General features: G+C 42.1%; 2 protein-coding genes across 3 annotated transcripts; one reads left to right on the plus strand and one right to left on the minus strand.

Moving 5' to 3' along the window:
* Positions 1 to 332: 332 nt before the first annotated feature.
* LOC129586029 (uncharacterized) lies at positions 333 to 8,095 on the minus strand (the record flags this gene model as incomplete). The annotated part of the gene is given in 4 exon segments (XM_055479008.1): positions 333 to 376; positions 447 to 944; positions 7,505 to 7,739; positions 7,742 to 8,095. Coding segments are annotated over 4 exon segments (1,095 nt in total), but the record flags the coding sequence as incomplete, so codon positions are not given.
* Positions 8,096 to 9,570: 1,475 nt separating this feature from the next.
* LOC129586061 (uncharacterized) lies at positions 9,571 to 14,564 on the plus strand. 2 transcript variants are annotated; one of them, XM_055479053.1, is made up of 10 exons: positions 9,571 to 9,657; positions 9,973 to 10,077; positions 11,695 to 11,837; positions 11,950 to 12,035; positions 12,251 to 12,441; positions 12,530 to 12,850; positions 12,919 to 13,168; positions 13,231 to 13,388; positions 13,447 to 13,540; positions 13,617 to 14,564. In XM_055479053.1, exons 4-10 carry the CDS (start codon positions 12,000 to 12,002, stop codon positions 13,917 to 13,919), a joined length of 1,353 nt encoding a protein of 450 aa, XP_055335028.1. In that variant the 5' UTR covers positions 9,571 to 9,657; positions 9,973 to 10,077; positions 11,695 to 11,837; positions 11,950 to 11,999; the 3' UTR covers positions 13,920 to 14,564. The 2 variants fall into 2 exon arrangements, with proteins under 2 accessions (XP_055335028.1, XP_055335029.1); XM_055479054.1 differs by having other exon boundaries at positions 12,530 to 12,806; positions 12,932 to 13,168.
* The last annotated feature ends 9,721 nt before the right edge of the window (positions 14,565 to 24,285 follow it).

Raw genomic sequence — 24,285 nt, forward strand, 5'->3', positions numbered from 1 at the left:
TCTGGGAATTGCCAAATATTTATCTTGCTTTTCCCACCACGCAAGTCTGCAAAAAGTAGTAAAAATATTATGTTTTCTGTAACTGGTTGAAGGTCGACCTTCATTTAAGAAACTAACCTGGAATAACAAATTTAATTTAAAAAATAAATAAATTTTTGAAATACCAAATATTAAAATTTTTTAATAAATATTTAAAAAATCATTTATTTGATTCACGCAAAAATCAATTTTGTGGTTGTTTTTTATAATTTTGCTAATAACATTAAATAACCGAGTCAGAAAACCGAGCGGAACAGTACGGAGAACAATTTACCTTCCTCCTTGCGTTTGGACTGGTGCTGGGAATTTCGGCCCGCTTCCTTGCTCTCAGTTTCACCTATAATCACCATAAATGAAGGTCGACCTTCAGAATATTATTTAAAACAACGATAAAAATGTTCGGATACCGTCCACTGGTTTTCCAGTATACGGATCAAATTTCCAAACAGACTTCTGGTTTTTATCAGTCCCGCCAGTAACACAGTCCTGTTCGGTGCCCAAATTGCCGATTTCATCGAAAAGCGCGTCAGCGGCTGCCCGTTTCGATGGGGTAAACGGCTGTTTTTTCTGAATCAAAAAATTAATCCAAATTTTATGGCGGATATGTGTATTTATGGAAGTCGACTTCCAACATTCAAATACGTCTACCTTTCCGCTTCTTGGCTTCAGTGAATTAAAACGCGCAAGAGCTTTCTCCTTGCTGTTGGTAACTAATACAACTTCGGCATCAAAAAATTGCTTTGTGTTCCCTTCACGCTTGTAATGGACGCTGATGAAATTGCCAGGCACTAGGAATTCCCCATAGTCATACCCATCGCACAGTTCCCACTGTGCTTTTGTTGCCGACTTGCTCATTGGTAACAGCATGGGAATCTTGTCGCTTTCAAAAACAACGACCAAGAAATCTGAAACAAAGTGCACGACGACTTGCAGTACATGTGAGCCGCAGAATGTAACAACCTATTACAAAAATAAAAACCCAAAATTTCAAAATTGCACTATTTACTTCATTTTTATAGGTCCTGTTCTATATTATGTCTACCTATTAACGTATAAAAAATTTGTAATTCCAATTCAATTCCTTATCCGTGCACTTTCTGCATGTCGACATGCACTTGCCGCACTTCAATAAATTAGGCGCATTGGGTAACATAACCGTAAAGGCTAGCAATATTTCAAGCGCATTAACAGAAGCTAACGTTCCGGCTTTCAGGAAAAAGTGAAACGGTTACCGATCTTCACTGAACAGATGGGACCGACAACACTTAAAAACGAAAAATTATGTACCGCTTCGTTCAGCATGCCGGCGATGGATCTCGTCTCTTTCCATCAAAGTAGGGTCTTCGCATTGCTCTTCCATGGAAGTGCCCTTCCGCTCACGCAGCTTTCGCTCGCATGACATGGTGTTTCAATATCGGTAATGGCTGAAAAATCAAGATTTTTACCCGTATGAGCTTTCAAAATTATACTGGCTGTCAACAGCCAATACATTTGAAACAAAAGGTTCAAAAAGCGCAAAAGCCATCAAATTTTGAATAATACTGGAAACAAAAAAACCGACTTCTGACTTTTTGTTCTTTGTCTAGCGAGACAACGCTCAGCAAGTGGAAAAAGTGGAACAATCTTTATAGTTAATTTTAAATCATGAATACCAGCTAATAGCAGACAGCAGAAAAATAGCTTGGCTCAGAATGCACCTATCGCAGAGCTTTGTTCAGATCGAGGGTAACAGGCCTTTACGTGATCGTGTGCCTTTTTATTGGTAACCGTGGGGTGTACCGCAAATGTGCATGTCGACATGCAAGCTCGCCTTCACAAAATTTCTAAATGGAAATTTAAATGGTTTTCAAATTTATATTTGATTTGTCGTTCAATTGTATTTCAATTTTTCGCATTTATAATGTCTGCACCAAAACGAAGTAGTGGTCTTGATCGGCTTTTTGGTAAGAAAGGCTTAAGCAGAACTTCTTATTATCGAAGGAGAGTCGCGAGTTTTCTTGGTCTGGATGTTCATCAGTTGCAGAGCCCACAGCGTCCCACTGAGGTAAGCACATAATAAATAAAAATGATAAAAATTCCGGTAAAAGATGATGTTTACTTTTATGGTATTTGCTCAGCACTAAATATTTTTTGACACTGCAGTAGTTTATTGTTTTTAACCAGGGCGCATCAGAGCATGATTGCATGTCGACATGCAGCACTGCTGTTCGGTGTTTCAACGACAACGATGAAGTTGGGTCGGATGCTGAGGATCTGATTGAAGCAGAACCAGATTTAATTGCGCTGTGCAACAGTGAAGGAGAAAGCAACTTCGAGAAGGTTTTATCGTTTTTACGTATATCACGGAAACATCGGATGTCCCGCATCCAGCTGGATGCGACTCTGAAGTTTTTTGGTCCGGTATCCGGACAAGAATTTCCCGACAATCTTTATAAATTAGACAAGATTTTGGAACCACATCTGCTATCAGCCGCAAAACATTTTTATTGTCCGGCTCATGGGAATTATATTGGAGAAGATTCTTCTTTAATCGAGCCATTGTCTTGTGCAAGCGCTGATTGCGAGTCGACTCGCAAAACGAAAAAAGAGCTGGAAGAAACCGGTGGCGTTTTCTACGTGTTCCCCATGTTGGAGAGCATAACAAGATATTTGAGCCTTCAGAAAAATAAAAGTGAAGTATTCACAAGGAAGCCACAGGATACGCTCATGTTGGACGTTCAAGATGGAGAGCGATACAAAGAGATAAAAGTTGGAGCCACCGATTTAACAATTACATTTCATATGGATTCTGGAAACGTTTTTGGGATTGGTGGCAGTGAAAACGGTTGCGTGACAATTTTCGACTATCTGATTAATGAACTTCCGCCAAGAAAACGGTACCGTCGGCCATTTTTGTATGCCATTGCGGCGGGAAAGATTCAGCCGAGTTCGCAGATTTTGCTTCAATTATTTACGACCGAGTGCAAGCGCCTCTGTGTGTCGACACACCACACTTTTCGAATTATGCCTGCATTGTTTATTGCTGATGCCGTTGCAAGGATGGATGCTATGCTCCATGTATCATTCTTAGCGGAATACGGCTGCACTTACTGCCTGCATCCTGGTGAAATTGTAGCTGGCGTTCGTGTGTATCCTTGCGGTGTGGGTGGAGCATTTGCACTGAAGACTAAATCAGTGTACATGGAATCTTCGAAGGATGCAGTACGTAACGGACACCCTGTTACAGGCTGCAACGGACCTTCCCAAATACTGCGGTTAACCTCGATCGACCCTTCTTTGTCATGTCCACCAGATGTGCTTCACGCAATATGCCTAGGACAAATGAAGAAAATTCTTCAGTACTGGACGAGAGATTGTATGAAGTCTCTGGCAGCATATGCTGCAATGTCAGACGAAAGGAAAAAAGTGTTGAATAATGCTCGCCTTGTGGAGGTCGACCTCCAAATTTCAAGAATTAAGTTTCCATCCGAATTTCCCCGGTCCATTCCACCTATTTCAGCAAGCGGATACTATCATGGTACTGAGTACCTCAATCTGTTGCTGTACGGCGCGTTTTACGTCTTCGATGGACAAGTGCCTCATGTCCTATACGAAAATTTAATGGATTTGGTAATGGCTGTGCACCTTCTGTTAACGGATCACCAACTGTATCACGGAAATTTGCAAGAACATTCCGAATTGGTGCGACAACTTGTGGAGAAGTTTTCTGGGCAATTCGAGAAACTGTACGGAAAACGCAAAATGCTTTACAATACACACCAGTTACTTCATTTTGCCAATGCGCTGAATAACTGGGGTCCAGCCTACCAATGGTCAACTTTCTATGCCGAGGATTTCTTGGGCCAGCTGAACCGTTCGGTCCATGGAAGCACGGATGTTTGCTCACAGATTATTCGAAACTATCAGCACATCGAATTGTTGCGACGTTACGAAGATAACACTTCCAAAGCGGTGTTGAGCTATAATGGAACAAAGTATCACTTTGCGGGTCGACCCGCAAAAAAACCTCCGCTTTTATCAAAAGAAGAAACCGCAATTTTGAACTTTCTTGCTGCAGATGAAATGCCAGCAAGTCTTCAGTTTTACAGCGCAGTTGTCAGAGATGACAATGTGACTTTCGAGTGCCGAGGGTACGGACGAAAAGTCCGTCGGATCAACAGTTGGATTCAAACTGTTGCCCATGAAGTGGCACAGCTCCTCATATTTTTCTACGACGCGGATGCCCATATTTTTGGAGCGGTTGTTGACATCATCCCGAGTGTTGCATTTAATAGGTTTAAGTTGCCTGGCGGAGAAAGCCCAGAATTTTTTAGAAAATGCTCGCGGCGCAGAGAATGTGTGGCAATTAACTTGTGTTCGATATTCCGCCATGCAGTTGTCGTGATTGATCCAGTGACAGATTCTCCTACGTTTGCAGTGTTTATTCCCAATAATCAATACATCATGTAACGGTGTGCTTGTCGACAAGCAGTAGATTGAGTTTGTCATGATTTTCTGTGCTGCTTTTTTGTTTGCAAGAAATATTGATATATGCGACAAATATTTATTTGCGCGAATTATGTTTAGGTTTCGGTAATTTTCAACCGAGTTAAATAAAATTGCCATAAATAATTATTATCAAAACTGCCATCTAGGGGGCTGGCTGTAAGATTCGTATTTGCCCAATTGAAAAGAAAAGGGCGGAGGCGTGGCCAGCGCCCTCGCACCGTCGGTTACTTTGATCTCAAAGGGGCCGCTAGCTGGTATACACGGTCCGGCACCTGGGGCGTTCCAACTTAAAAATGTAGTACCAATTTCCGCGTAACGCGATCAACATGTTCTCGCACACTAATCAAAGCTAGCACTTAAAACTGCGGTAGGATAGTCCTCGTTTGTCTTATTTGTAGTTGTTTGGTACATATTCCTTCTAAGCAGGCAGTTATTATGGATTGTCCACAGTCTGATGACAGTGCTTTGCGCGTCGACGCGCAGGATGATGTTGCAGCTCCATCGTCTGAGCCAACAACAGGTAGGTCGATGCATCGTGCTGCGTGTGCAGTGATGGCTGTATAAATTTCATTCTGCTTGTAGCTTGAAGCTTTTTTATTTGAACAGTGCCTATGAAAATGTCTCCTGTAGTCAGTCAGGTGGCAGAATACGGTTCGAGTGAACATGAATCAGACCTTCCGCCGGCCTCAGCTATACATGGTGCGAACTACAAGGAGCGTAACACCCATTGGCGTCTGCAGCCTGGAATGAGTATTCACAATCCACGATGTCGCATTATATTTCCGGCAAAAGGTGTTGTCTACTCGGATGAAGAAGAAGACTCTGGAAGTGTTAGAAAAAAGGCGCGAGGTAACGATTTGCGTGTCGACACGCAGCAGGCGGACAACTCCAAACTTTCTGACAAAGCTGGCAAAGACGTCCGGAAACCCGTGCTACCCAAGAAGCCGAAAAAGAAGGGTTTCATGTGATTTTGTGAAACTGTTTATGCGTGACATATTTTGTGCTCGGCCTTGTTTTGGTTATTTTGTTAAATAACGTCACGTCACATGATTTAAGGTTACATTTACATACAGTTATTTCTGCTTGGTTTCGTCTGGTTACATATGTTACGAGTTTATTTTAGGCTAACAGATTACAACAGTACGGTGTCTTCAAATTACATCGGTGTGCGCTGAATCCGGCTTTGTAACCTGTGGTTACATTTGCTGTTAGTTTAAATGAAGTTTAGGCAATTTTGGTCACAATAGTTTACATTTAATTCCGCTTGGTAACCCTCAGTTACTTTAAGTGCCGGTTGAGGTATGTAACGTTACTACGTTAAGTTTAACTTAGGTTACATTGGTGTTCTTCCAGTTATATAGATATGGCTTGAAATACCTTCGGTTACCTTAAATAACAATTTAGGTTTAGGTAACTTTTCAACGATCAGACTTCTTTACCTTACATCGGTGTAATCTGAATTAATTTGGTTACCTTAATTATCGGTAAAGTTTAAAATAACGTCACCACCTTATGAAACCATTTGGTTACATCGGTGCACGGTCTTTTCTGCGTCGTAACCTTTCGTCACTTCAATTGCCGGATCAGTTAAGTAACGTTACCACGTTAAGTCTACTTTAGGTTACACTGGTGTACGTTGAATCACCTTCGGTTACTTTAATTACCGGTTGAGTCAAGTAACGTTACCACATTAAGATTCCTTTCGGTTACATTGGTATACGTTGAATTACGCTTGGTTACCTTTGGTTACTTTAATTACCGTTTCAGAAATTACGTTACGTATTGAGGTTATCTTTATGTGGCCCTAACGGTACGCCATAGAACAGCTGCGGCGGTACTGCTTCAAATGAAGCTCCATACGAAATAAAAACGCCAATCAGGTCTGACGTCAGGTGACCACTAAGACCCAGCGGTTCCACGAGGTCCACCAGATCCTGATGGTATTCGCGGTTCTCCGGTACCCGCTCGTCGTAGCCTCCGGCAATGACCAGATGGATTTTAGCGTTCTTCCGACCATGGTGGAGCGTCAGTTCACAGGGAAGCAAATGCTACAGTGTTGCTGGAAAAATAAAACAACTTTTTAAGTAGGCTATTCTGCTTTCCAAAAGCGGAAGATATTTAAGAAAGCGTACTCTGGCATGACAATGAGGGATAGCAGTAAGATTGCAAGGCAGACCAATCTTCAGAAGAATAATAATAGAGAAATTCAACGAACACTAATAAAAGACAGCTCAGATCCCATCACAAAAGCCTATCAGCAGCGGTTAGCTAAATCTCTTAGAGAAAATACTGCGTTCCGAAGCACAGTTAGCAGATGATTACAATAAAAAATGTAATTCAGATTCAGCAATAAGGATGCTGCAAAAATTTTAATGTAGGATCAGGTTTTTAGCGGGCATACCAAAGGCAGCAACGGCAAGTTCCACTTAATTTTTCCTTTCGTAGCGATTAACCGACAGAATTACATAATCCGCGCTTGTCGGAAGCTGCGCATGGCGTCCGTCGGCCGGCTGGAAGCGGTCAAACGTTGAGCAATGCAACGATGGATACAAGACTTGACGAAGCGCTCCTTTCAGTGAATGAAAAGTATCTTCGAAAATTCCATAAAAAAACGGTAAACACAATAATCAACTCAATCCGCGAAAATACCGTTTTTTCAGAAAATTCGTAACGAAATGTCGAACTCGTCACTTCACACAGTCGACACTCAACAAACAAAACCCAAACCACAAAACCATGAAAATGTATAAAAAATTTCCTGAATTAAACAATAACTAAATATCGATGAAAATACTAATCGAACAAAGTTAAATTACCGATCATATCACCATAACTGATTCATAATTAATCACAATTACTGGGAACTGAAACAACTGATAATGTGCAGAGTGCAGACAACGTGAACAGTCGGTATCGCATCGCAAGAACAGGAAAGATAATCTGACATTGGGAAACACCTAATGATATAGGGAATTACCGGTAAATTTGCTGTTGACGAGGATACAGTCTGCTTTTCCCGTCGTCCACTCTTCCAGCCAGTCGATGGGCGCACGATACAGTCGCTTCAACCACGAAGCCCGCTGCGTCAGGAGCATATCGGGGAAATGGCAGTAGAAGATCACCGGCTTTCCGCTCCATTTCAGCACGGGAATGCAGGCTGACACCTGATCACAGAAGACGACATCATACTGCCAGCCACTCCAGCCGATGATCGCCACACTGCGCAAACGATCATGCGCAGGTAGGCGAACAGCGCGTGCAGTCGTCCGCCTAAAGACCGCGGCAGCCATTCACCCACGACACAGATTTCCAGAGTGCCGTCGCGGGTTTCCGGGAAACAGTGAGAGGGGTCGTGGTGAGCAGTGAGGAAGCGGACGGAATGGCCCTTGCTCTGCAGTGCCACAGCAGCGTCCACGACGAGACGCTCCGCACGACCGATCCCCAGATCGGGATGCACGAACACAACGTTAAGGCTGCTCCCGTTGGATGACGGCGTCGCACTTGCTTTGACACGGGTCCGAAGAGCAGCCATTTTCGTGATCGATCCAAAATGTGATCACATAAAAAGACAAAAGCTGCAGACAAACGCTGCAGACGCTTCTTGGGCACATCGACCGGCCGCGGGAAACGTGGAGATCACCTGCACATTTTGCAACAATCTTTAGGCAGTGTACACTCCACTTTGCCACAGTTGACACGTTGAACAATATGTGCAGCAACACGGGCACGAGTCAACCGTAGGAAAATGCAAACGCTAATAATTCTAATTAGATTTTGTAGAATATTTTGGCATCGACCCGTATTTACGAAATTCCTCATGACTGGCAATTATGGGTCTCACAAGACAACACGTCAGCGAGAACACGACGCAAAAAATGCAAACGAAGAGAACCGCTAACTTACCTGCATAGGAAGCTCTCTCAATGATAGTCTGGAAAAAATGATAAATACTACCAGAAATAGAATCGACCGGAACTCGGTCTTATTCTTTCAAGTCAAGAAACTTGGAAATATCGACCGATTCAGCAGCTCGTTAGGCACTGCTCCAAGTATGAAATCCACTCAGAAAACTGGACGCCATTCCACTTAAATTATAATTTTACAGTTTCTGCCGTTAATTTTATAGTTTCTGCCGTTTCGAAGACTTCCGGTGCTTAAAGTAGTCGTAACCGCCCGGTTTGGCAGCGTAATGCAGTTTTGTTCGCCACCCGCCATGCGGCGAGCTTTTAATGTGGCGCACGTGCTGCTGCGTCAGCGGCCATATTGGTTTTCAGTTTTGACTGCAACGCCGCAAACGAAGAACTTCAATCGATTTGGAGACAGCTTTTCAGAGTTCTTGATTTCGTTTTATTGTGTGGTTCATTTTGATTTCCTTTTTACGTAAATTACATATTCCAGAACGGACTTCTACGAGTTATCATTACGTCTGTTAACTTAAGTTTTGTATACGTCAAACTTACATTGTGAGTATGCCGAAATGTGTTACGATTGTGATAACACGGTCGAAACCAGTTTCCTGGGCTCGAAGAGCTGAATGCAGTGCATGGTCAGATTTAAATTTGTATTGGGATTATACTAATAATCAATATCTTTATTTGCAGCTAAACCCTTTTTGAAGAACATGATGATCAAGTAACGAGATTTGTGGAGACCTTCGTGATTTTGCTTATTCTTATTGTTGAGGCAGTCGTGACTCGTCGGAGTGTCGCAGGCAAGAAAATCACCGTGTTTCTTGTTGAGAAACTCAGGCAATTTTATTTTCTGTCGCACGTTTATTCGGTAGTTTCTTTATCTTTAAATTTTTATTTATTAATTGAGAGAAAGACTGCGGCGTTTTTATCGCTCACCTGGTCAGCTGTATGAATGCGCAGATTAGTCACTATTCGCGGATACCGCACGTTTGTTTGACGTGTCACGTGTGGAAAAATAATCTGATTTTATTAATCGTTTTATTGTACGTTTTCGAATTTCCGCGGTTTCGACGGCTTTCGGGTTTGTTTGAACAGGACATCATTAGCCGTTGTTTATGGTTTATTTTTATTTGCAGCTAAACCTTTATGGGCCCTTATTTTGGAACAATTCGACGATTTATTAGGCAAGATTCTCTTGCTCGCGGCTATCATTTCCTTTGTAAGTACCCTGATTAATATTGCTATTTAAATTGGCAAAATTGTTCTGCCTGTTCCACTACAACCGAATTTGACATTAATACAGCGAAAGCGAAGATTATGCAAAAGATTTTTTCGTCGAGTTTTTTATTTGATTAATGACGGTTGATTCAATCGGTTTCCGCGTGGCAGGTGGTGATACAGTACATGATTAATATATTCGGCCATTTCCTTAAAGTATTTCATGTGATTTTCGCTGTTGTGAGTTTTTATATAATTTTCAATAGAATTGTTGCTTTGGAATCGCAGCAAAATTACATGCTCCCTGTTTGTTCAGATTCTCGCCCTTTTTGAAGAACATGATGAGCAAGTAACGGCATTTGTGGAGCCCTTCGTGATTTTGTTTATTCTTATTGCTAATGCAGTCGTCGGAGTGTGGCAGGTAAGAAAACCATCCTTATTTTGGCGAAAAAAATGTTTTTTTAATTTTTTACTGGTTGCAAATTAATGTTTAATTTTGCTACAAAATTTTATTTCGTTATTTTACGGTTTTTCGTTATTGTGAGATTAATGAGTTTGTCTCATTGATAATCTGGCGGTACTGCATTCCAAGATGTTAAAATCTAGTTTTTTGCTTGCTGGATTTTGTTCTGCAATATTTTCTAAGATTTAAATTTCTAGACAGGAAATTTTAAGATTGGGTTTTTTTAGGAAAATGTTTAATATTGTCATGAAATGTAGGTTTGATTGAAATTAATGTCTTTAGTCTCTTTAACTGATTAAAACTTTAACAAGCGTTTTTTTGTGCGATTGATTTGCATGGATTGGTTGCCGTTTGATAAAGAAAAACCCGTGCATTTTGGTCGGTGGTTGATTTATGCGTTGTTCTTGGTTATTTTTAGCAGTGACATTTTTCCGCTTAGGGAGTGATGTAGCGTATTGTCTAAACAAGTAGTGAGCCGCGAAATGCAGCAGAGAGTCGGCGCCCAGCTGGAAGCTGTGAGGAATTGCATGGAAGAACGCAGCGAGGGTTCGTTACGGCGCTGCGCCGGTAGAAAAAGGCATGATTATGCGGTGGTCGCTCAAGAGTGGCGAAAATATGCAGTTAGGAATAAAGGTGTTGGTTAGCAACGTAACATCCGTGTACATGGTTTAGGTATTTCATTTTCGACGAAGACTGGAAGAGGACGAGAAACTCGTTAATAAATTCTAAAGTTTATGAAAGATTCTAAAGTTTATTTTTTTAACCGGTGACTAAAGTTGTGTGTACGTGAAGGCGTTTTCAAGGTGGAACAATGTGGCTGAGGATGTTGAATTTCTTGTCTGCTGCGTTGGAAGAGCCAGAGGTTACATTATTTGCGTTCAAAGGATAAACTGGTTTTTTTTATGGCTCTGAGAAATGAAATACTCGGAATCAGTACTTTGCAAATCTGGAATACCTGCTTGTGTGGAAGAATTTTTTAATTAATTTCTTTTTTGTTTTATCTTTTTTTACTACATACATGTATGCACCGCCCGCAACCAAGTACATGCTGCTTGTCGCCCTTTTGTTGATATTTTACTTTTTGTAGCTCAATAAATTTTGGCGGGGAATTTTTAATTGGGTGAGAAAGTAGCTGGCATGAAAAAACAGCCGAAATGAATGATGGTCTTAACGTGATCCGAACAAGTAGCTACAGCAGCTGTCTGTTAATTGAGCAATGAGCACGATTAATGTGCAAGTCTTTTTAGATGTTAATATAAATAGTTGTGCGATAACGCATTAGATTGTGCTGATCGCGAATGCATTGATGCTTTTCGGCCGTGGTACCATAGACTGCTGACGTTGACAAGGCGCGCGCTACCAGCCGAGATGATGTGCAGCTGCGATGTTGCCCAACAGTGTTTGCTTGTGGGAACGTTTAGAAGCTAATGGCTGACATTTCCAAGGCGGTTTTGTAGTAGCAAATAGAGTAAATTTCTGTTAGAAACCACCTAATACAGTTGTTGCACAAATGTTTTAAACCTTTGTGGTAGCGTAAAGAGCGGTATTTTGAAAATCTCGGTGCGATTATTGTAGGAAAGGAAAACCCAAAGAGCCATTAAAGCGCTGAAGGAGTATAAGCCAGAAATTGCCAAAGTCATCCGATCGAATAAGCACGGTATCCAAAGAATACGAGCCAACCAAATTTTACCCGGTGATTTGGTTGAAGTCAGTGATAAGTAAGGCGATTTTTGTGAATTTGAATTCTAACATATCGATTTTAATTTGGCAATATTTTAAACAGTTATCGTCGGTTAAATGTTGATTTTATTTTGGCTGTATTTTCAACAGTTGTTGACAAGATTCCCGCGGACATTTGTCTCACGAAAATTATATTGGCGATGGCGGATCTCAAGGATATCAAAAGAAACGCGGAGGTATGCTCTATTTTACCTAGCTATTTTTTAGAACAGCTGTTTTAATTAGCACAAGTTATTTATACATTTAAATAAACAAAAATACAATTTGTGATTTCTCGCACTCTTGGGATAAACTGTCGATCGGCCTTTTGCAGATCTGAGTTCACTGATCTAGATTTACTTCAGTATAAATTGCTTAAACGTGCTTTTTATCTGATGCTTATGTCTTACAGCGTGCCCGCGACTCGTTTAAATGTATGGTACATCAGACGCCAGACGGAGACGACTACAACATAACGCCATGCTGTGGAAACATTATGTGCACGGCATGCTTTGCGACGCTAGTGAAGAATGAAAAAGATAAAAACAAGGACAAGAAAGCGGGAGAGCCGTTATTCAAACATCTGTGTCCCAGCTGTCGCAGGTACGTCAGTTTTATTAATTTAAGTTTGTCCTATACTTCTCATTTTCTTGATTCTTGCTTGTATGAGTGTTTTCTTTTTTACGCGCAGCCCGAACTGGAAGGAGCTACGCAAACTTGGGTGGATAAAAGGAGCAGCTGATGACAGCGGCAAAACAGTGGACATTATCCAGGCCGCCATCGCTGTTGGCGGTCGACCGCCATGTGAAGATGCGACTGCTCAGGCCTCTCTGCCAACCACCGTAAAGGCTTCTCCTCGGGCACAAATGGAATTTTGCCGGAACGTCGCTGAAATAATCTTTCCTGGCCTAGATGCCCGTGCCACCCAACTCGGCTACATCATGCTGACTGGTGTAGAATTGCGGTGGCTGTGGACTTTTGATCTGGCGTCACTGGATTACAATTTGTACCGGTAAGTGCTTTTAAATTTTGGTTTGAATAACACGTTCAGATCGCCTCTATTTATACCTTTTTTTGAAGATCGGATAATGACTTTTTGGAGGCCAGCGGAAGCCAGTACTATCGCATGTTGCACGCCAACGAAGCGACCGTATTTGATTACGGCAACGTCGCCAAACTGATGGAGAAGCTGGATACTCCTGTGGCCGCCGTCAAGAGTACGGCGCTGGCTGATTCGCTTTTCCGCCCATCCGTTCTGCTGGACAGTAAGGATACCACGGAATTTGTACTCCAGTGGATTAAACCGTTCGCTATTAAAGGGAAAGATGAAGTAATATTTGGATGTCGACATCCATAAACATATCGTTACCTCATTTTACTTTCTTCTTGTAGTATGTGCGAACGTTATTCGAGCGTTTTGGTTTGTCCTGCATCCGCAAAGAGATCCCATATACCAAACCGCATGCAGTCCATGGACCCTGCAAGCCCAAATGCGCGAAGTGCCGAGTCTATGGCGCAGTTCGAAATGAAGAACTCCACGTTTATAAGATGTAATTAGAAATTTTATGATTAAAAGAATTTATTTCAACATTCCGCTTTTTGTTTTAGGGACGGGGGCGAACGGTACGAAGTTACGTGTGCGCTGTGTGGGGTAGACATCGAGTGGAAGGAAATGCAGCGACATGTGCGAACAGTGCACAAAGTGAGTGTACTGTACCCCGTTAATATCGGCTTTTTGATGCACGTGTGCCGGTCAACCTGCAATTTTCATTTTCTAGGAATCGAAGTGGGATGTTTGTCGGTGCTGGGCTCCTCTACATGGTCGCTATGCTCCAAAAATTCCGCACGGAGTTAGCTGTCCGCTACGGACCTTCCCTTTGTTGACAGGAAAGCGCGGGGAATGTAACCGGCACAAACCCTTCCTCCTACGCTCAAAACCCACGCCCCGCCGCCCTTTCCGGATAGAAAAGGGACTGTACGGGTTAAGTTGGATCTGGCTGTTCGAAATGGCCGAGCTTCGTGGGTGCTGTCGTGGCCTTTGTGAAGTCTCCGGGCGCAGTGCGGATTTGTTTCTTTTTTAACTTGGAAATTACTACAATTGTCGGTCGACCGACAGATACTTGTTCTTCTGTTACTGTATTCGCTCGCACATCTTGAACCACAGAGTGTGTGTACGGGAAAAGCGCGCATTCAATATACACACTCTAACCGGGCCAAACGCGCGATTCGCGATTAGATAAATTTCTGATGTTTTACAACATCTGGACTGGAGAACTTCTTGAATAATGAAAAAAATTAGAGCTCTAACAATTTTTATCATGTTTATGCTCGAAAGCAGCCATTAACAGACAGCTTTGGCGTAAGCACGAGTTACAAACTGATTTGTTGTGGTTTTTGGGGTGCCCCTGGAGGGGGAGGGGTACGTTCCGCGTCAACATTCTTGATGGCGATGAACCACAGAACAATTCGAGCTTTCAGCTATAGAACCTTTTTTCCAAAGTGAATTGCCGTTTAAATGAAAAGTCTTGATTTATTAAACAAATTCACAAGAAGAACTGTTCATCCTGAAACCAAATAAGCAATATTTCGTAGTCGTGCATTTTGCCCGGTTAGAGTGTGTATATTCAATGCGTGTTTTTCCCGTACACACACTCTGTGGTCCAAGATGTGCGAGCGAATACAGTACTTCACCGCGAACGCGTTATTTCGTTTGTAAAGAGAATTGTTTTGACGGGCGCTTTTGTTGTGACTTGTTGTTTTGGAAAGCAACGGGTTGACACGTTATATGGATTTTGATTCATTGGATAACTTAGATACAGATTCTGTGTTGATATAAATTACTATGCTGATCTGCTGCCAAAATCATGCCGTCGGCACATTTTATGATAATGGGCTTAACATTTGAGGTATGTTGATACAGTTTATAACAAACTTTTTGACTAGGGATATGCAGTTATCCCTACATTCTGCCCGTAACCGATCCACTGCCGCCTCTTCCCAGCATCACGCGCCTGGATATGTGCACCGTCTATTTTACGTCTGACAACCCTCCTTTTCCGTTTGGCGTTTTTCTTGTCAATATCAAAAAAGGAGTTGAAATTTTGAAAATTGAGGATACTTATTTGCCCGTCATCACGCGAAACACATTTGCTGGATTTCTTGAGTTAACTTCTCTGGTGCTAATTCGCAACCGAATGTCCACCATTGCACTCGATTCGTTCGAGTCATTTGCACCACTCAGTGGCAGCACATCGCTAAACAAGTTGACAGACGTGTCCATTTCCGGAAATCAATTCAACCAGTTTGATTGGTCGGTGTTTGAGCCTGTGGCTGATAACATAGTGGTAAGATGGTGAGAGTACGATAATAGCACAAAATTGATGGCAGCTCATCCGTTCCGCTGAGAACATTTTGTGGAAAAATTTCATAACTGTTCAATGGTTATCAAGTTTTAGTATAATGGGTAGAAGAACAGTATAATGAAACTGACAACCACTTGAATTAACCATTTTTTATTTGAATACGCTATGCTAATTATAATCCTTTTCAACGAGTGGGTGCTTGTAACATGGTTGAACTTGACTTTGTCAAAGATTCCGGCATGTTACCAAACCGATAACGCGACTGCCGCAAGATAATGATGATGGTTGTTACTGCCCTTCTATACGGGTTACAATACATATGTAGGTAATAAAGTTATAATAATGGGTGAGACTATAGGCACCCCTTTCACCCCCGTTTGCTATAGGCACCCCCTTTTGCACCCTGTTTTACTATAGGCACCCCTTTTCCGTTAGATAATTCTCGCACCCCGTTTTTATCCGCGGACTATACCCATAAAAAATCGCAAAGGCAAATTGTACTTTGAATGTAGACTTCTCTCGTGGGATTCCAGATCGCTTAATTACCATGTTGTGAGTAGCAACATGCTCATGTCTAAGCTGCAGCTGACTTTAAAACTTCAGGTAGTAGCGACACATTTACACTACATATCCGCTGTGCTCCTGACGGAGCACTTCTACAACTCATTTTGTGCACTGTATGAGCTCACGTCTGCCTCTACGCGGACTCAATCCCAATTTTGAATCCGCTCTTCTGTACAAAAAAATTAGCAGATACCCTTCCAGTTCTACATGTGTTCAGATGCGGACCGCACTTGTGTTTATCTACCTGGAAGGAATATGATCGTAACAATACAGTACTGATTTTAAAGTATGCCGCACTTACTTGTTCTCACTTACCTCACTTAATATTTGCATCTCTACCTTATATAGTCTTCGTTATCCCAAATTTGAAGTTTCATTTAAAGAACAGTTTTGAAAACAATATTTCAAGCAACTGCATCGATTATTTGGCTAGAAAATAACGTGAAATACTTGCTCAAAATGTACTAAGAGTTATCAAATTTGAGATTGCTCAGATTTGTTTCACCTGTTAATTCTTCTCCTAGTGCAGTTTCAACGTTTTCGGGTGGGGAGAGTTACTTCGCTGACTACTGCTGAACTTCTGAAACCACCCTGACAAAACTAAATTTTAAATCTGACGTTATATAACTTTGATTTGGATACAACCGCTTCTCAAAGCAACGGAAAAAGATTCAGTTTGTAGTCCGAGCAGCGGTTTTTCTTTATGGGATAGGCACCCATTTTTATTTTTTTTCGCAGAAGACTGATAACAATGTTTTAACAGTCTTTTTGTTTCACAACATTTTTTGACGATCTGACATTCTGACATGATTAGGTCACCCATTCAAAACAGAAAGGTGTGTTAGGCACTCCATCCGACAATTGGCCGGTTTGGCTGATCGGCCAGCATAGAACGAATGCGCACGGCATCTTCCACGCGCACGACAATATCGCCCTTTTGGATGGTTTGCTCGTTTGCTGGTTTCTTCGGTCAGAAGATGGTTATGCCCAACTTCCTTCTTAGTAATGCGCACCGTGGCTTCGCGGATGCTTGCAGCAACTTTAACGATAGCAGGGCATTTCTGTTTCCGGCTGTGTGTAAAAATCCTCTCCCCCTGACCTTTTTTCTCGTAGTCCTTGTGATGGACACATTCGTATTCGATCTTTTTGTACTTCAGGGTATCCGCTTTGGGATGCGTTTTTCCCAGGCTTTCAGATCGCCTGACTACGAATGTTTGGAACGTATCTCTTTGATACTGCTTGAAAGCAGCTTCGAATTCGGAAAAAGCCGGGTAATTGTCCTTCAGGTCGTTTTCTTCGGTAGTGGTTGGGTAAACCAGATCATTGTCAGATCGTGGATTATTTTCGGATGGGCTACTTATTACAGAACTGTCAGACATTATTATTACAGAGCTGTTTCTCCTGCAGCAACTCACATATATTACAAAAGGAACAGGCAAAAGATCCGGAGCCGGTGGTAAAATGACTTTTTTGAAATGATCTAAGGTCAACAAAATTCGACCTTAAAACATAGCAACAGACAATAGGGGGTGCCTATAGCTTTCGCACACGACGGGGTGCAGAGATTAATTAATCGAAAAGGGGTGCCTATAGTCTAAGTGGGTGCGAAAGGGGGTGCCTATAGATAACGGGGGTGAAAGGGGGTGCCTATAGCCATTTCCTGTAATAATACGTAGTCGGTAAAAGCGTTTAATTTGTGGCAGGCTGCAATTCGTGCTAAAATTAGTACGTATTTTATTTTTCTGATTATTCTATTTGTTTTCGTTCTTTACAGAAAAAACCTAAAAATTAGATATGGCCCATTTCGTACCACTCTAGAAAACCGGCCCCTCTTTTTTGTTACTGTATTCCTGTGTATTGCTACTGTATTCTCCGCTTCCGATATATAATATGATTTCAGTATTCTCTGCCGGTGAGCCGGTATTCCTACGTATTCCGCCTGTATTCTGCCCAAATTCAAGGCGTATTTTAAGTTTTCTAATTTGGAAACCCAAGAATACATGGGGAAAACAGACGGAATACGGGAGAATACGGGGACTCACTAAAGAAGACAACAGTCCTGTCTAAATTAAAGCTATACCGGGTGGCCCAACAAAATGGCGGTCTCCGCTTTTGGTTTGTTTCTCGAAAACCACTTGTCGCTTTGCAAACTGTGTAGGCTCATTTAATAGGCAATTTTATTAGCTACCAAAAACAGGAAAACGTTTTATCTTGTATGAAAAGGATTTTGTTAGCAATGGCGTCAATTGAAATCGTATCGAAAGTTATAATGACCCAGCTCGCAGACCTTAAATTTTCGTCTAACTTCTTTTCCGTATGACATTGTCGAACTTTTCCGACTGTTTTATTAAGAAAATATGCTCTTCTTTCGACAGAAAAAATATCTGTTGGCATGGTGCATGCGGGGTAAACTATGCCACAAACAATTTTTTGAATTTTCTTGCTTTTTTTATGTGGTTTTTTGGACATTTTCAGTAATAATTTTTGTAAGCATCACAGGGTGGAACAAAAAAAGCCTAGTCCACTGATAAGTATAGCTAGGTGAATGAGCTTTCGGACACGGGTTAGAATGAAGTCAGCTGTCGAAGCGCTGGTATGGGAAATTTTTTCGAATAGCTGGCTTATAAAGATCACAAGATTGACCCAAGTAAAGTTTCTGGTCTTCTCGTTTGTTTAGGCCTCAGGTTCAGTAGAATGCCAACGTTTATGCACTAGAGAAACAGGGAACAATCCCTCTATCGGAATCAATAAAGTGCGACTCAGTAACTCACTCTGATGGATCAGTGCAATTTTTAGTTTGGAAAGGGAGAAATAAGAGTTTTCGTTTCTAGGACATCCTCAAAATCTGATCATTTTCAAAAATTATTTCTCGAAGATCTCATACTTACACTAAACCTTGATCTGGCTAAACTTTTATATGTTGGAATGTTTGCACTTTCGAATGAAATGAATTAAGTATCAATAAAACACTGGACGGACCCAGCGCACCTCATTAACACAGACCGCCATTTTGTTGGGCCACTCGGTATAATGGAAAATCCCTCGCGAATACAGTAGGAATACAGGCAGAATACGGATGGAATACGGGCGAATACTGCTAAAGACTAAAATACCTACAATACTATAATACCTGCGACAACAAACCGGAGAAGCACGCTCGCACGAATGTCTTCGACAGAGCTTGTCGATTGAGATTCAACGGGGAAACGCGGCGTCAGTACTGGGCACCATGGATGGAGTGGGTAATCTTACAGAGATTTTTTTGTTATAGTTTGAGCGGTTCTGTTTTATATTACCCACAGTGTAAACAGCAACAAAATACCTTTGTCATAGAGGCGAGATTAATATATCTGTGGAATGTGCCCGTATTCCTACCTGTATTCTGCCTGTACTCTGAACGTATTCTCTAACTCGCTTATCTAACCTCTATGACTGCTGTCTTACTGCAGCATACTAGCGCATTCCCACGTATTCAGCCAGTATTCACCACGTTTTCTCTGCTGTTCTAGTTACAAACATAAGTACTCGTAGCCTAAGAAACCGAAGAATACTTGTCAACACGGACAGCATAGTGGTAGAATACGTGGGAATACGGTAATACAGCACAGGAAGACGTACTTGCAAAAGCAAAATATTGGAGAACATGACGTGAATTCAAACAGAATGCGTGTGGGATATACAGGAATACGTGGAATACAATTAACAAAAAAGGGACCGATTTTATAGAGTGGTACGAAATGGGCCATAGGTGTAGATAGATATGCATCATGCAACATCCGTGTGGGCCGTTAGGTAGCACCAACACAGTACTGAAAGGTGTACTATATTTGGCGAAATTTATGCACAAACTGCAAGTTTCGCCACCAGCTAATCTTTCTTCAAATGTGCTTAATCTTAACGAAAAATGTGAAACAAACATACAGTACCATTAGTGACAACCATCATTATTTCAGTTAGCCTTATACATTTTGTACTGACCGCGCAGAACGCTAGTTACGCTACTACCTACCAACGTTGCCGGGGATGGCTATGATGGCTTTAATTCTAAAATGCCATTTTGCAAAAAGAAGCCGCTAAACAGATCGAAGACCGCCCTGTTAGATGGCAGAAACACCGAAGTGACAGGATTGCGGGGTTATGAAATATGAATTTTTAAGTTAACTAAGTAAACGAAGTAACGGTGGAAGCAGTGACTGGCTCGGCTCACCATTACGTACGCAAATACGAGTTTGCGCATGTTCAATGAAAGCAATGGGAAGCAAAGATCTGTGATCTACATCTTTTGTTTTACTGACAGCCATAAATCGAGCACTGGTCAGTGGAATGAAAGCAAACACCGAAAGACAATAGATTTTGGTCACACATAAGTGTGGTAGGAAGCGGACAATCGACTGTCTGGATAGTCTCCTTGGTTTGATACATGTGGTGGGCTGTAACAGTCAGTATGTACATGACTGATGTAAACTTGCATGAACTTTCAAAGGCACCCGTTTAAAAAGCGGTCGACAAGCTTTGAAACGTAACTAGTCATTTACGGAGCACATTTTTTATTACAAAAATCACACAGTCGGTGGGTGAACATCTCAAAAGTTTAATTGCGAGAGCGATTTTGAAAAAACTAAGTTTTACCGAAGTTATTGCTGAAAGAAGCAACTAGAAAAGTGTTTATCGCTATTTACAACTTTAAAATTTAGTTTTTTCAAAAAAGCTCTCGCAAGGTGCTGGGGGTTTTTATTGTCCGCTTTGTGACTAGACTTCCCCAAATCTCCCCTGAGTGTGTTCGGACTAGCTAGTTTTTTGTGGTGGTAACTTTGAGGCCGATTTTAAAGTGACTCGCTAGGTTTATGTCGGGGTTTGTTGGTACTGAATTTTTCTCGGAAACTATGTATACAGGTAGATCAAGAAACTGTTTAAGTTTTCAAATAACTATGAATGTTGCACTTTCTAAACGAATTAAGTCAACATAGCCATGCCTTAAGAGTATGAGAACGACTAGTTAATATTTTTGTTGTTGTTGCAGTTCATTAGCCTTGATCGCAACGAAATTTCTGAGCTTTACACAAGCCGGGCTTTCGTCATGCGCAGTCTTTTGATCGCTAACCTAAAGGAAAATCAGCTGACGGATGTGGACCAGCGTTTCCTGGACAGTCTTTCAGCGTACGGTTTGAGGGCAGGTCTCCATCTGCTGTTTAATCCTCTCTGCCTAGGTGACGAGCAATGTCGTTGTCCTTCTATATACAAACTCCTAAATTATATCGCGAAACCAACCCGCTGCACTCGGCAGCCGCTCCCGCCGCTGCGACATCTGATCTATCCTAAGACACCGAAGCTCGATACGTGGACCTGCGGCAACTACACAACCCATGCTGAACATGGATTCCGAACCGAGTTTTTTGACACGAACCTGAGCTTAGCGTACTGGACAAACGAATTAGGGGAGATTTTAGTTGGAAGAGAACTTTGAGAGAGCATTCAACCAAAATGTTATATTCCTGCCACATTTCCGTCGCTGATTGAAATTGGTATAATTGGCGGTTTGCTCTGTTTTTTGCAAAGTGCAGTAAGACCTTCATAAAAATATATTCAAACTTGTTGACCCGGAGTTCTTTGATCCAGATAAAAGCAATGACTTTTTGTCGTCCGTCCTATCGTGTGGTTCGGGAGGCTTATCGTAATCGAGGACTGTTTTGTCGCGTCTTACTTAGCCTCTATGACACGTCACATCACCGCAGGATATGGGACCCAAAGCGGAAATTCAGCAGTTTAATTCAAAAACGAATGTTCCACCTGTTCAGCTGTACATTACCGATAGGAATAATACGAGTAACTAAATATGTCACTGGCAGCTATCTAGGCCCTACGACGGCTTCAGTACACGTAATGCGCCATGTACAAGCCCGTCCGGAGTGAGAGCACGATAGAGAACAGCGAACAACGTAAATTCATGGGTTACGGCAAACAACATAGTTGAACATACTACGCCACGACACGCCAGACTCTTTAAACACGTAACATGCTTTTGGCTGGCTGGTGGCTCGGTGCACGCCATATACTTTAATGAGTATAATCGTAATTGCCTGGCGGAAGGTGGCTAGAAAACGGTCGCTGCAGTAAGGGACAATCTGACTGCGGAGAGCATTTACGCATTGTGGTTGACGTAGTGTAGTGGCCATCGTGCTAAGCGCTTGTAGCCGGCAGGAAGGTTGACGGGTTGATGGTTGACGCTCAATGAAGGTCATCAACCTTTCTCTAAAGGTCATCAACCTTTCTGCCAGAGCGCATCAACCTTTCTCTAAAGGTCATCCACCTTTCTGCTGAAGGTCCTACGTCCTGTAAAGGAAGTCGTTAAAAGCAAACTGCATGTAAGGACTATCATGTACTGCGTACATGGCGCACCAGTAGCCAACAGGGATGTGAACGGGTTGTGGGTTGATATTTGCAACTGGCAGGAAGGCAGGTTGGTTGATGGTGGACGTACAATGAAATCGCAGGCTGGCAGATCGGTGGACGGCTCATCCACGAATCTGCCGGAGCGCGCCCACATTTCAGCCGAATCATTGTCGGCTTCCACTGATCCAACAAAGCCGCCATTGTGAGCATTGAGATCCATTGCGAGATCAATACATGCCGCCACGGCTCGGCAGAAACGTGGCCGCAGGTACGAGTCTATTTCTCGTATATCTTTCATATGTCTATCGCTCTACCTGTGTAAATACAGTTTATATGCCATCTTAGTCGTCTTTCCAAATCATAATTGAATTTTTTTAATTCCGGAATTTAAAATTGACGTTAACCACTTAGATGTGCGAGAAGCGAATTATTTAGGCTTGCCAATCAGCTGCTCAGCTGACTAATTGGCTGCTCGCACATCTCAATGATTAAGGTCACTTTGAATTACGGAAATACACAGTTCAATTGGGATATTGAAAGACGGCTAAAATGGCATATACACTGTACAGGTAGCGCGAAAAGACATCTGCGCCACCTTTCTGCCTGAGCAGTGGCGGCATGCGCCGCAATCACAATGGGCTTGAATGCACACAGTGACCTCATTTTTAGATCAGTTGAAGGCAGAATTGATTCGGCAGAAAGGTGTACGCGTTCGGGCAGGTTAGTGGATGGGATTTCATTGTGAGCCCACCATTCTCCAGTCTGCCGTGCTGCCGGTTGCGGACGTTTAAGGAGGGTCATCAACCCTTCTGAAAGGTCATCAACCTTTCTGTAAAGGTTATCAACCTTTCTAAAAGGTCGTCAACCTTTCTGTAAAGGTCATCAACCTTTCTGCCGGCGGTGTCTATTGATCTTATTGTGCTCATTGTACTTTATTGTGCAACACAATTATTTCGCTGTCGGTTAAGACATAATATTATGTCGACTGTTCGTAGTTCGTACGTTGCGTCTGCATGTTTGATCGTAGGTAAGCGGTTTAACTGATAAGGCAATACCGATGGTGAAAACTGTGACAGACAACTTTTGCAGTTGCGCAAAAGCTTGATGTGATGAATGGGTGCCGACACCGGTTCGGCAGAAAGGTGGATGCGTCAATGATTCTGTACTTGTCATATTATTTTTTTCGTGGCAGTAAGTCACTGTTGTCGTCAGTTCAAGGCGGATTCAGTAAATTGCTTCGCTTGCTTATTCAACATCCAAGCCAGGTGTTTAAAAAAACCATTCATTAATTTGCTTTTCAACGAGCTAGAGGAACGATAAGCAAATGGAGCTACAATGGGTGCACTGGCGTCGTTGATAGGAGTAATGGATACCGTTGGGAGATTCATGGATAACCTCTGGCAGAAAGATGGATGCCCTATGGCAGAAAACTGGATGTCCTCTCTAGTAAGGTAGATGGCCTCTGGCAGAAAGTAAATAGCCTTTCCAAAAATGTGAATAATCCTCGGCAAAAATGTGGATTACCACTGGTGGAAAGGTGGATCACTTCGGCAGTAAGGTTGATAACCTAAAGAGAAAGGTTGATGACCTTTAGAGAAAGGTTGATGAGCTCTGGCAAAAAGGTTGATGACCTTTAGAGAAAGGTGGATGCGCTCTGGCAGAAATGTTGATGACCTTCATTGAACGTCAACCATCAACCTGTCAACCTTCCTGCCGGCTACAAGCGCTAACATCGCGCGTATTATAAGTTAGCTGTTCTCTGTCGTGCTCTAACTCCGGACGGGCTTGTATATACTATATACATACAAGAAACAGCTGCGGCTTCGCCTCCGCGTTTCTTGTGATCCACAGCCTCTTTGAACAAATATAATTTACCATTTACTTCGTTAGTAAATGCATTACTTCCCTAAACAGTTATTTTAAAACTTCTTGGGCAAGGACTCCACCTCGGTCATTCACTTACATTGCGATTTTGTTTACTGGACAGTTGTGGTAGCTGGGTAACTCAGCAAAATCAGACACTCCGACAGACTTATGATACTGTGCTTGTAAGTTGTAACGTACAGTATCGTGGTTACCTCAACTGTGCATTATGGAAAATCGACCCAGAGTTCTGACTTATGAGTTTTAG

This window comes from Paramacrobiotus metropolitanus, unplaced genomic scaffold, assembly GCF_019649055.1.
Source record: "Paramacrobiotus metropolitanus isolate TYO unplaced genomic scaffold, Prichtersi_v1.0 Parri_scaffold0000019, whole genome shotgun sequence".
Classification (NCBI taxonomy): domain Eukaryota; kingdom Metazoa; phylum Tardigrada; class Eutardigrada; order Parachela; family Macrobiotidae; genus Paramacrobiotus; species Paramacrobiotus metropolitanus.